This window comes from Takifugu flavidus, chromosome 14, assembly GCF_003711565.1.
Source record: "Takifugu flavidus isolate HTHZ2018 chromosome 14, ASM371156v2, whole genome shotgun sequence".
NCBI classification, from domain to species: domain Eukaryota; kingdom Metazoa; phylum Chordata; class Actinopteri; order Tetraodontiformes; family Tetraodontidae; genus Takifugu; species Takifugu flavidus.
The window spans coordinates 11,813,326-11,827,257 of record NC_079533.1 but is presented as its reverse complement, the minus strand read 5'-3'; the positions used below and the strand labels follow the sequence as shown (position 1 = coordinate 11,827,257).

At 46.8% G+C, this 13,932-nt stretch overlaps 1 protein-coding gene across 1 annotated transcript in view; it reads left to right on the top strand.

Annotated features, from left to right (window-relative positions):
• LOC130537244 (E3 ubiquitin-protein ligase Jade-2-like) overlaps window positions 1-13,932 on the top strand; it is a 43,799-nt gene that overhangs the window by 4,671 nt on the left and 25,196 nt on the right. The window contains exons 2-3 of the mRNA XM_057053909.1: window positions 6,838-6,901; window positions 9,026-9,111. Coding sequence (XP_056909889.1) covers window positions 6,838-6,901; window positions 9,026-9,111 — 150 coding nt within the window. The remainder of the gene's footprint in view (window positions 1-6,837; window positions 6,902-9,025; window positions 9,112-13,932) is intronic.

The window sequence follows — 13,932 nt, the reverse complement described above, 5'->3', positions numbered from 1 at the left end:
ACCTGTTTGTTTAGCCTGACGCCCCGTGGGCTGGCGTGCATGTAGGAGCGGAGTTGATGACGTGCACGCTCCTAATGATGTCGGCCAAAGCTCCTCCCCTTTCCAACCCTACCACCTCTGACTTCATCAAGGTGGGCCTGAACTTAATAGGTCTGAAGAGGTTCCTCACCTAAAAGTCCCTGGGGTCTTTAACGCCCGCTGCATCCGCACCATCCTCACATTACAGCCAGAATGGTTTTTTACCCCCCCCTTCATTCAATATTTGTCTTCGCTCTTTTGCAGGCTCGACTCCCCCGAGCACAATAGCAGAAAACTAATTTGCTTTATCGAGGCGGCAGCCTTCTGTGTTTATCACGAGGACTTAGCCCTCTTCCAACCAGCAAATCCCCAAGTGTTCCACAGGATGGGCCACTGAGGGAGGGGCGGAGTGATGGTGGGGGCTGATGGGAACAGTGATGTTAATTTCGCCGTCGGAGTGTGACTCACGGCTGCTCTTAAGCGGTCGTGAACCCTTCCAGTCAGTCAGGTGATGCGGATGCGCGGCCGTTATTGATAGGGGTTGCGAGCAGAGCTGGAGTCAACAGAGGCTGCCGCACATGTCGCTGGCATTTGTCTCTAAAGAGGGGGTCGAAATGTGTGCTTCCAGGGAGTCGGAGGCCTCCTGCTGGGAAGATATAGGTGGATTCCCACCGTTAGCTTTGTTAGCATTGATGGAAACGCATGTTGGCACAATTTGACGTGTATAAACAGAGTCGCACAGACTGTTTATGACGCGGTGCTTTATGCAACGCCGGGAAATGTCCCCTGCCATGAGAGGAGGCTGAAGGATTTTCTACCTGTTTCATCAGCTTGTGTGTTTGTTCTCTGCTGCCCACCTGTTAGCATGGCCGCGCGCATGTTTGATGTGTTGCTTCTGCTTTTTCCTCTTCTTCGTCTTGCCGTTTCATTCCGTCTTCATGAGTGTTTGATGTCGCAGGATTCGGAGACGCCTGACATCACACGTTTTTGGGGCGTCGCCTTCTTCTTCCTGCTCAATCATGACGGTGTATTTCATCTTCACCCCCCCTCCTTTTGTTGTCGTTCTCCCTCCGTCTCTTCTCTCCCTCGAGTCTCCACCTCACTTTATAACCCTTTTGTGATTGCTCCTTTGGTGCACTTTTTCTTTACCTGTCAAACTCAGTCAGTCTGTGAACCTCTCGTCTTTGCATACCTTCTCTCTGGCGGCTCCAAAAATAGCTCTGTGAGTGTTTTGTGCGTGTGTGTGTGTGTGTGTGTTGTGTGTGTGTGTGTGTGTGTGTGTGTGTGTGTGTGTGTGTGTTGGAGAAGGGATGGGGAGGAGACCGAAGGGAGGAGAGTGAAAATAGAATTGGACATCTGTGTGTGTTTCACTCTTCCCTGGCTGGTATGTTCAGTCCAGCAGTGACGTCCATCAGCAATCACAACGCTAATTTTATAGCACTAATTATTCAATATCGGGACTCCTTAATGAAGCGATTCTTTATGGATACCACTAACGATGCCTCCCTCTGTTGTTTAAGATGTTTTCCCTCTAAATGGAGCCTTTATTGGACTTTTCAGTGGTGCCTTGGATGCGAGCTAAACTAGTCCCTTCAGAGGAGGGTGAAGGAGGCAACGCCGATAATTACTATCATTCTGTTGGGCAGATGGTGCTCATGGCCACGAACACGTGCACGGTCTTTTAGGGATGAGAAAATGCACGGAGTCCCTGATTTGCTACGTCAGCACTTCGGTGTTTTCAGCATAAGTTGAAAACCCTCCCCAGGCTCTCTGCTTCCTGGCATTTTTAGATTTTATTTACCCATCAACAGCTCATCAATATTTAGGTCCCAGCGATTCACAAGATATCTGACCTTTGACCCTTCCTGTAAAATGGGCCCCTCAGGGAGGAACCCGAATCCCCATCCAGCTGTGTGAAGTTCCAGCCAGCAGATATTTACCAGCAGACCCCTTTATTAGGGTGCTTTGGTGGCCCCAGCTTAGGCTGACCTACTGTGAGACTAATTTGCTTTGGTAGACCAGCCACGGTCGAACAACCCCCAGTAATGTAGTATAACGATATAAGGTCAGTAGGGCAATACTCTCCAGGCCCTGTCCCTGTTTAATACCCCTCCACCCCACACACACACACACACACACACCCTCTCTGTCCCACTCTGCCTGTCATTTCATTTCCCCTCAAGAAATATCGAGTGTCAGCAAGTTCAGAACATTTAAAAAGAGAGAAGGGAAGCGAGGCGAAGGGTGATGGAAGGAGGGATGGAGCAGTGATTGACAGACGCCCGGGTGATGTTGAGAACATCAGGGGAGGAAGGAACTTTTGCCGCATGTCAAAGAGCGCGAGGCTGACGATGGAAGGCAGTTTCGCTTTTCCCAGTTTGCACTTGTCGCCAGAGGCTTTTTTTCAGGCGTTTATTTCCCCAGACAGGCTCCTTTGGCTCCGCTCGCTCAGGAAGGACGCACGCAACAAATAAACACACCGATACACATCATTATACACACAGATGCTGCACCACCTCAGAGAGATGGCTTGTTATGAAGCAATTTATATGCAAGGATTCTTTATCAAACTGGCTGACCTCTGGCTCCTCAAGGAGCTCTGGGCACATTTGTGTGTGTGTGTGTGTGTCTGTGTGTCTGTGTGTGTGTGTGTGTGTGTGTGGTGTGTGTGTGTGTGAGATACAATGCTCTGCATGCTGCAGCTTCACGATCTGCACTGTTGAGGTCATTATTTCTCAAATCAAACTCATTTAATCCCCTGACATCCAGGAAGACGTGTGTCTTTTCCAGCTGTGCGGCTGCCGTCTCTCAATACTAGATGGCCGACGTTCCAAACGTTGTAACGTCGGAAAAAGACAGAAGAAGAGGCAGAACCGGGACGCTGTCTCTACTCAGGGAAACGTCACAGCAACGTAGCAGACAGGCAACGTAGCGGAGGCGCGATGAAACCGCAGACAAACAGATGGCGGCCAAATGGGTAGACGGGCTGAAAGACAGAGTCAAGCCGTCAGACAGTGAGACAGATGGCCGGCTCACAGGCGGACAGACGGGTGGACAGAGTGAGAAATGGGACCCGGCCAGTCAGGAGGGTCTGGAAGCCTGAAGACGGGCTTGGACGGACGCGGCGTCTGTCCGGCAGACGTCCCGCGTTTCCCATTCAAAGCTGCCTCCATTGTTAAACCCGACGGCTCGGTTTCACCGCGCTTGATTGATTAAACAGCCGGTTTAATCCGCCGCCCGTCGGGTGCTGAAACCATTAGCTGATTAAGCAGACGATCAAACCCGACGTCTCTGGGACGTGTTTGGTGCTGCTCGATTTCATCGGCCAATAAACCTTTTTATGCACCGCTAATGAAATGCAAATGTGCCGGTTACGCAGGTGATTCACTTACCGAGCAACAAACAGGAGTTTTGTTCTGGTCCGTCACACTTTTACATCACAATTGGACAGGAAGCGGCGCATTTTGGTGCTACGATGATGTCATTTCTGTTTAAAACCACAGCTTGATTGAGTGACGGGGGCTGTGACGGAGCATATGGTGCCAGCAGGAGCTGTTTTATGAGGTTTCTTACCTACTCTCATCTGGTTTAGCATCGGCCCAGCTGGTTAATGTTCACCGGCTGCACATCCGAGTGATAAACCCGTTTGCCGTACATCAGCTGAGGCCTGCACACCTGAACGCTGCGCCGGATAATTCGGGTGTCTCATCTTCACGTCACCGTGCGCGTTTGCCCAAATGAAAGGATGAAGCACTGTTCATCCAACTGTGACTCAGCTTCTGTAAACACCCTCAGACAGTCGTGGATCAAATAGAAGCAATTAATCTTTGAGCGGCAGCAGATGTTGCTGCTCACTTTTTCTCTCTGATTTAATCGCTCGCTTGCGATTGCGAGTTGGATTTCAGATCCTGGGAGAGCCGGGACGGTTGAGAAACTCGTCACAGAGTGGCTCCATTTAAATCCTCGGCCAATTAGGTTCCTCCCCGGGAGGTCTGGCTTTCCCAGCGGGCGTTGCAAAGCTTCTTTTCTTCTAAATTTTACATTTAGTGTAAATGCTTTGGGTTGACATGACGCTGTGAGCAGAGAACGTGCCCACATCAGCCGAGATGTGAAATAAAACCCGCCAGGTGCTGCTCATTTACTTCCTCCATGCAAACTACAATACCCACAATCCCATCAGAGCATCAGCTGTCATTGCTGAAGGCAGAATGTTGTATTTTACTTTATTTATTTTTAAAGTTGTTCTCTATAAATTTCTGTCTTCTTCAGACACCCCCATAGTTCTTGGTACTTGTGTTGATGGTTGCTATGGAGATGTGCTGTATTCCCCGCAGGGAGCAGCATAATTATACTGCTCTTTAATATGATTTTGGCCTCATGGCAGCTCATAAAGCACCTCTGCGGCACGTTTATGTATATTTGCTGCATGTCTGCATCAATAATTCTCATTTTCTGCCCCATAACAGTAAATAATGACATATTTGATACAAAATCTGCCAGATTTGCCTCACGCTCACACATGTAGCATGAGATTTACATGCACTCGCTCATTAGAAACATGTGTGCTCTTTAATATAGCGTGACTGACTCTGTGTGTGTGTGTGTGTGTGTGTGTGTGGTGTGTGTGTGTGTGTGTGTGTGTGTGTGTGTGTGTGTGTGTGTGTGTGTGATGGCTGGTGTTTTTGCTGTTTGGCACACGTTTGCCTTGGTAAATCTTTATTCTTTCTCATCTCTAGACTCTTCCACCTTTCCCTTCTAACTCTTCGATTCCTCCTCACATTTTCCCTCACAGCTCGGCTTCCCGCCGACCCCGAAAAGCCTCAACAACATCGTTGGGTTTTTTCTGACATTCATCTTTCTTTTGGATAATACCCCCCCCCCCGCGCGCGAGGTTATTTCACCGAGTCTGACAGATGTTTGCTTCTGGCTCAGTTTGGCAGCTGCAGCTCAGGTGTCAGAGCGGCGTTGATGGATTTGGGCGGGAAATTGATATCAGGGCCGCTATTGTGATAAAAATAAGAACACAGCACCTCTGACAAATTTAACCATCATGGGACCAAGAAAAGTATGACGTCATTTCAGCAACTCACTCCAATATTTTACTTTTCTTTGATTCTTGGCCAACTGCTCCCGGTTCACCTCGCCAGAGGAATGAATAAAATCTGAGTCTGCGCTCCACCGTCGGGTACGGCGAGTTTCTGAGGATGGTGTGAGAAGAGGAGACATGTTTGGCAGGAAACCCGAAGAGGGGACAAGGCACGAAGACGTGATGCTTCAGAGTTCCTCTGAATCCCCCTGAAGTCAAATTTGTGGATTTTGGCCACAGATTCTGCTCCATGTTTGTCCCCTTCTTGCCTCTAAACATCCCAATTCAGATATACAGCAAAATGACTGATTGGAGTTCAACTCCAACCCAAAACTTGGAATTACTCATCTTCCATCTGCGGCAGCACAGTTACAGGGAGGGCCGCCGAGGGCCATCCTCAACACGTTTCTGCACATCGTTAAACCAAAGCTTGTCGGCGTTGTTAGCAAACCACAAGACAGCCAGATGTTTGCAGCTCCGGAAGGTCAGAGTGGAGGAAGTTCTGCCCGTTCGCATGGTTGCCTCCAACCAGAACTGCTGCCATCATCTCGTTTCTTCTGCTGACTTTTCCCCTGCCGCTGTGAGACGACTGGAGAACGGGGGTGGGGGGGGGGGTGTTGCGGAATTGGAATGAAGGTACAGGGAAGTGGATTGTTGTTGTGTCAGTATAAATGTCAGAGTAGCTGCATGCTGGGAGGAGGGTGCAGGAAAACCTTGTCTAAGTGGGAAAAGCCCTCTTTTACAGCCACATAAATCTCTGCTCCCAGCACGGAACGCTGCCACCCTCCTCCTCCTCCTCTTTTGTCTCAGGCGCTATGACAGAAACCTCTTGACTTCTCGCCTCTGCTGATGCGTTTTCTTCATCTCCCCGTGTTCCAGTCTTTTGACCCCTGGCCTTCGTCTTTCCTCCAAGTGGTCCTATGTTTTCTTTCCTTGACCCTCAGATTATTTCTTTCTTGAGAGGGAATTCTCGGGCTTTTATAGCCACCCTCCCCCGAGTGTTTCTGCTTGAGTGTAAACTTATGGTGCACGATAAAATGACCTTATTGTAAACACGTTTACATGTGGGTGGGTTGCATTATCTCAGTTTTATGCTCCCTCCTTTGCAGGCTAATAACTCGGTGACCAAATGCTCCGTTAATGCTAAAAAAAGGCCCTGCGGACAAATGCTGTTTGTCTTGCCAGCCTGATCTTCTGCTGTGGCCAGTGCTTCTGTCATTTTGTGTTGTGAAATGTGTAAATGTCATGGCGACGTGTGCCGCCGGAACTTATGGGAGATTGAGCCGAACCTGCCCTGTGCTGTTAGAATCTATTGGAGGGTTGAAATCTATGAATCTCTTTGCTTCCATTTTTTGTGCTCTGCTGCTCGTTCTCAGGAGAGGCCGTGCCTTCATGCACAATTTATCTTTTTTTACATGATATAAAATAACCAAAAAACACCTGCAAAACATACCAACTGGTTTATGAACAGGAGAAATACGGGTGTCTTGATCCGATTCCTCACTATCCAATCATGATTATGTAATAACTACAATAAGATGCTCATGTTTGGGTTTTTAGTCGCGTAAACAAGCTAAATGTCCCCTTTTATTTTCAGTGTTGGTTGCAGATATTAATATATTCTATAACACTTATTTTCCATGGTGAATTTTTCTCTCACATGCTCTCTCTCTCCCCCCCTCTCTCTTTTGCCCCTCGCCTTGTCTCCATGCCTTCCTGCCTCCCCCTGACAGATGGAGAGCAAGAAGAAGAGGAGAAAATATTCCACGAGCAGCAATGACTCGGACACCACAGACCGTGAGTAAAGATGGAGGAATGTCACATTTATAAGACACATTTATTTAGAGGTTTAATAGACGACTCTCTAAAACGCATAACAGATCTATAATAAGCGAAATAAATGGCTTATTACATTGTAATAGCCATAATGGCAAAAAAAGTGGAAAATGGCTTTTCCTATGGAAGCTGTTTTAGCTCATTTAAAGGATCTATGGAGATTAATCCAGAGCAATTTAATCCTTCAGCAGATTTAGCCGGCGCGGAGTCACCAGAGGTGCTTCTGACCTTGCTCGTGTTTAACCGTTTTGCTGCCGTGGGGCAGCGTGTACGACGCGTCTGAGCGCGGCTTTAACACGCCGTTCACGTGCCCCACGGAGAAGGCCAAGGCAACTCCTTTATAATTTAGATGGCAGCCATGAGCCGGCGGCGTGGCCCTGGCTGCCTCTGCTGACACCAGGTTATCAGGTTTCTAATTGAAGGATGCGTGCGCTCGTTTTTGGCCGGCGCGCCGAGTAGGTCTTTTAATTATCACACTGAGGCCAGGGGTTACCTCCCACCGCCCCGATAGGTTATCTGGCCGCAGCGGCGGAGCGGCGCGTCCGCCTGAACGGACTCCACACGTGAGTGTCTAGTTGACACACACACACACACACACACACACACACACACACACATTGTCAGTGTTCCCTGTCCTGACACTCTCATCGCTTGTTTGCAGCCGTATCGTTGTGTTTGTTGAATTTTACAGAACAGCTGGAGGGCATAACGCCACAGCACTTTTCTCTCTCTCTCTCTCTCTCTCTCTCTCTCTCTCTCTCATACACACACACACACACACACACGCACACACACACACACAGCTCAGCACATTTTGGGTTCCACTACAGGCTGTTGGGTGGCACCATCGCTCGGAACAGCTGAGTGGTGGATTAATTTCCCTCTCCGTCGATTCACACCATATTTCCTGTCATGCCATGGCGGGAACAGTCTGTGTGTGGGCGTAAGTGTGTGTGTGTGTGCAGTTTTGACTTCATGAGATTGTTTAAAACTGTCTTTTTAATAGATTAGATCGCCAGTGTGTAATGCACTGATGGAAAAATGTGCGCGTAACTCTTCCTGCACTGCATTCCTTTAGAGTTTGACGCGTAAATGCCAGTAAATCACAAACGCGCGTGCGTGCGCACATTCACACACACACGCATGCATACACGGGACTTCCAGTGCTGGCTGGGATAGCTGCTCCCATGTCTGGATAATTGCCATTAAGTTGTTTATTAATGAGGCTGTAAAACACCAAAGTGGACAAACTGCTTAACAAGATGCTATTAATGCTGCCATCACTTATTAAAGCTCTTAATGGATCAGCACCAGTCGGCTCCAGGCCCGACTCAGACTGCTGCTGTTGCCACAGCGTCTCACAGATCTTTTCTTGCCTCCCTGTCTCATATTTGCTTCAAATGAACGAGTTATTGCATATTTTTATTGCGCTGGTCTGGTAAACCCTGTCAAACACTTTCAGGGAGTCGCTGTTTACATTAGCCCCTTTTCCACCTGGGATCACCTGGGAAACCCCCCCAAGATTCCTTGGAATTCCTGAGGGGTGGGACTGCGGAACGCTGATGGGTAGAACTCACTTACAGCCTTTATTTTATTTCACTTCTCTGTTTTTTCAGTATCACCCTAATATGATGTATGTTTTGATCATCAGCCAAATAAGAGAAGCTACTAAAAGGGTCCAGGCTCATTCTGAGTCAACGTGATGGGTCAGCGGCTCCAAACTCCTGGTTTTATTAAAAATTAGCCAGAAAGTTGCTGTGGGTCACAATGCCAGACCCTCCAAACATCACCAGCCAGATTTTTAGAAATTCTCTTGAAATTTGAGGTGCAGTGGAAACACGAACAATGCAAATTACCAGAATGTTTGGTTTCCCAAAACCAAGTTAAAAAAAAAAATTCCCGACTATATAGCTTCCCTGGGGAAAAGACTCTATAAGTTCCAATTCCCTCATAATAAATCAACACTCCTGCTCAAACATAATCCCAGTTTAAATGTGGAACTGGCTCAAACGCTCGAATGTTCACTTTTGAGGTGTGTGTGCGCTCGATCTCCCGGCTCACGTCTGTCTCTCTGTGTCGCTGCAGGTCAGGTGAGCCCGTGGTCCAGGTCCTCAAAGAGCACTGGGACCAGCAGCACGTGGGTGCGCCACCAGCAGAAGAAACCATCCGAGGTCAGTGGGGCAGTTCATGCCCACGTCAGTACCGCAAATGTTAGAGCTGCATACGAGCGGCTGCTGTGCTGTTTACTCTGCGGGGCCGTTTGCTGATTTACCCTCTGTTTATCAGCCCTGAAAAGGAGCAAACTCTTTCATCCAGTGCAAATAGAGCCGTCTCTGTCATCACAGCTAAACCACTCAAGGGGCATGGTTGACACAGATTGGGTGGCTAAAATACCAGGTTTAAGCATCTAATGGTCGTGATAAACAACCCCCAAGGGCTCCCAAATGACCACCCTGGCGACCAGAACAGGCGCAAACCAGTTAGGAAAAGGCGCAGCGTAGCAGCTGTGGCAGCGTGCTGCTCGCCACAGTCACACATTCCTCCCACTCAGTAGTGAAGTGGCCTCAGATCTCTTCAAGGAGAGCGCGCCGTTTGGAGGCCTTCCAAAGTCTCCAGAAATAACTCAAACCGCCTCTGCGAACCTGCTCTTAAAACGATCACAGGTGTGCTCGAGGAGGACTGGGCTCCCGGGGCACTGCTAAAGAGGATTTCTCAGTTTCACATTGTTTAAGACAAACCTCCTCATCCCAGAAGCTCTCCGAAGGCCCTCTGACCGCCCAGCGCCGGTTCTCTGGCGAGTCACCTGGTTAAAAAAAAAAAAAAAAAGGGCCAAATAAAAATAGAGTCAACAGAGCGAAATGACTTGTGTGCTGTTATGAAGCAGCGCGTCTGTCATTTCGTTAACCACAGGCAGTTGGGAGCTCCTGTCAGATCTCAGTAATTGCTACCGTCGCTCTCTCTGCTTTGACCTGGGACTCGGCTCAGGAGCCGGGGGTGGGGGGGGTGCGTTCCCTTTCCAAATGCCGTTTTCTTGCCGCCTTGCAGCTGGACGCGCCATCACGAAAGTTGCTTACCGTATTTTTTTCAATTACGGTGCGTTTTATTAAATAATTGCGCGCTCTTGCAGTTGGACTTACTGTTGCAGTTATAACTTACTTTTGGTGGTTAAACTAGTGCAGCAGAGTATTTTCCTGACGCTTGTTTTTGCTCTCATGTTTTAATGACGTCAGAATCAACCTCAGCTGGATTGTTAGAGGTGTTGAAAACACGTAGTTGGCTGCAAATATTTGAGAAAATGTTGGTAATTACGGCGCCCAAGACAACGCCGCCGCCAGGCTGCTGGCTGCAAAACTACTGCAATATCCCAGTTGTTTTATTTATTTGTTTTATTTATTTGTTGTTGCATTTAAAGTTACAGTGGGAAGGATTTTTAATGACATCCATAATAATGTGTTTGATAGAGCATTTTAGCATATTTATTCACTGAACAGTATTTTTAATGTGGGTTCCTCTCTGTGTGTGTTAGCATGTTGCTCTGCTATCTTTCTACGGTAGCCTGGAAAGGACAAACAGACTTGAGTGCAAACTCTCATGTTTCTGAATGACGTCACTTGACCTGACTCATTAATGGAGAAGCTGACGTTTGTATCAGAGCTGCAGATAAAGACCTCAGATAAAGATACAGATCACAGGAAGTAAGAACTTCCAGTGTTAAATGTCACATTTGAATGTGACATTTGTTGTTCATAATGAGAGCAAGAGTCAAGAAATAACACAGCTTAAATAGCCTGTTCACTGGTACTTGTGTCAAAGCTTAATTTGGCTAATGGGAGCTGGAAAATAAACCCTCTTTTTCCACTAAAACCTGGGCCCTTTTATAGTGGAATGCAAATATCACATTAAGATACTTTAGCTGGTTATTTTTTGAAAAACATTAAAAGAGCTTGAAAAAGTAGCTGATTGGTGGGACGTTACCGTAATTAGCACAGTCGCAATGTTCTCCTGTCTGGGGATTTTCCAGCTATGTTTGTGAACATTTATATTTTTAACTGCATAGTTGGTGTATAGTCATTATTGACCTTCATTCAGTGTGGTCAGAGGGAGAATCTCTGTTTTTTTTGCATGAAGCGTCCATTGTTTTTGAAACATGTCGAGTTTCAGCAGTTTCTGTGTCTTTAATATTATCTGAACTGGGGATAAATTTGGTATAAAGTCTCAAAATCTGATCAAAAGTATATTTAATGAACTATGCATGAAATATTCACAAGCTCACTTGCACACATGACGCAATATAGGGCATTTATGAAAAGATTGCATCTTAAATCTCACGTTTCTCAAGAAAGATTTTAAAATGGGTTAACGTGGGGGTAGAGTGAGGCTCGCAATCTTCTTGTTTTTCTATGCAGGTGAGGACAGCGTGTGAACGCGGTTAGCCGGGAGTGCTCTGGAGGCTTTTATGCTAGGCTGATTGTGATCTGATCTGACATCATCGAGGTTGTATAGCAGGCGCGTAGAAGCACCGCTGCTGCTGCACAATGGGGGGTGAGGAAGTGGAAGTGGCAGCAGCGAGTGTTTGCTGACACAAATGTGGAGGTGTAAAGCAGATTTATGGGTCTGAAACGCCGGTGGCTTCCGCACGGGAAGGCCGGTATTCCAAACGCTGTTTGAAGACTGTGACACCGCACAGGTGAACTTAGTAAAAGTCTTTTCAGCTTGTTGACTGACACTTCTTTCAGTTCTGGCTAACTAGCAGACAGTCGTGATGTTTCTACGCAGTGTAATCGAGCTATGGTCAAAATTTGACTTTGGCATCTTGTTGGAATTCAGCCCTCGTCCCAGCTGACATCGAATAAAATCGAATAACTGAGGCGAAGATGCCCTCCTAAACACCAGGTGGCGATATGCATCTTTTTAGCGGGTTAATATGGCCCCTTTTCCCGTTGACCTATAGGAAACTACTGGAGTCGGACGGCAGATGGATGTACAGCTTTTTTCATCTCGTACTTAACCTATGCATTACTTGCTGTGCAGATAAGAAGCCTTGTTGCCTTCTCCTGCAACAGCCTTTCTTTGATGTTTCCAATTAGGACGCAAACATGCTGGATAAGGCTGTTTTTCAATCGCATTATCTGGTGGTCTGGGTTGGATAAGGACAACTCCAATATTAGTCTGACTATATATTATTAGATATTATAACGCATTTACAAGCACTTGAGTTGTCCAGTTATAGTTGGACAAGGCAACATTTTTGCTGACCTAAAAGCTGTAATCTTACACTAATATTGCTTTACACTAAATTTAATCATGCATCTATTACCATGTAAGTCTTCACTGTCGGATAAAGGTACACGTGTATTTCATTTGTTAAGAAAAATAATGACAATGGAGGGATGTTGTAAAACTAGCTTGTGGAAAACACATCAAGCCTGTTAAAAAGCATCGGAATATCTTCAACGGAAAACGTCCTCGGGGCATTGACATGATCTGTGAGCTACTCTGAAGGGTTTCTAAACAACATCTGAAGCCGCTGCAGCCAGATGTTGCAGCTGCTGCAGCCAAATTACCAACAAAATAGCAACAGACCTTATTGTGTTAAACTGCGAATGTGCCAACTTTCCTGTGAGATATCGTGTGGACTTGTTGGGAATTGATTGGACGGGTGTCAATTGTTAAATGAGATTGTGTGTGTGTGTGTGTGTGTGTGTGTGGTGTGTGTGTGTGTGTGTGTGTGTGTGTGTGTGTGTGTGTGTGTGTTTGGAGGCTAGCAGCTGCTGCGGCTCATTAGAATCCCATAGAAACAGCTGTAAAAAGTACAACACAACCAGATGCAACACACACAACCTCTCCAACCGTTATTTTACAGTTCCTGTAAGGCAGCATGGCCATGTCGGTCCGTGTATGTTGGCCCTTCGAGGAGATGGTGTCTCGGTGGTGAGATGGGGTCACCCTGTCATTCACTTTCTGTCTTTGCCCCCCCCAGAAACACCGATAAATGCGCTACTGGATCGTGATTTGAGCAATCTGATTATTCCAGACGTTCCACGACTGACGTAAACCCGTCCGTCCATGTATTCAGGAGGGGAGGAGGATCAAAAAATAAATGCCAAATTATAATTTTTGTATAGTTCTCTTCTGCAGGAATGGAATCTCTTCCACGTCTCTGAAAAGTGAAGACCTTTCTTCACCACAACACACAGAATTCCGATGAGCTTCCCAGCGATCTGTAAACAGCCTCAATCATTTATTCACAGCCGGACTGAATTTGTGTTGCCCATCTCTCGCTGTGTTTGGTCAGTCGGAATGAAATAACATTCCTATTTAACGGTGATTCTCTTTTAATTATATTAAATGTGTAAAGATCCACAGCCTGCAAAGTAACAGAAGCTAACAGAACATGCTGCTGGAGTGAGAGATGCTAGCAGCTTTCTTAAAAATGTCAGCATCTCTTAATGACCTGGGCGTGTTAAGAGTATGAGAGTTGGATTTATTTCCATCTTAGAGCTCCATGGTGAAGCCGAAAACACCAGCCAAAGAATATAAACAATAATCAGATTGTGTGTATTTTGTCTGGGGCAAGAAAGGATTTGTGTGCTTCATTATGTCTTCCTGTGTCGCCCGGTTGTGTGTGTGCTCGTGTGTGTGCCTGCTTGCCTTCCAGGCCTGTCTTGCCAATATTTCCAATTTCACTCATGTGTGATAGATTCGTTCATGGCAGCTCATCAGAGTGTGTTGTCCGTGTGCGATCATGAATATTGGTAAAGGACATAAAAAGTGTGGAAAAAAACTGCTTTTTGAATTAAATACTGCTTCTCATTTCTTCCCCTAATTAATTATTGGCAGCGTGGATGAAATTTAGGTATATTGTGAAAGACTTGTGTACATCATTGTTCCACCGCCAGCTTTATATTCAAACACACACGCACGCACGCGCGCGCGCCCACACACACACACACAGGTGTTTGTTCTCATGTCTTTGTGGGGACTCTCATTGA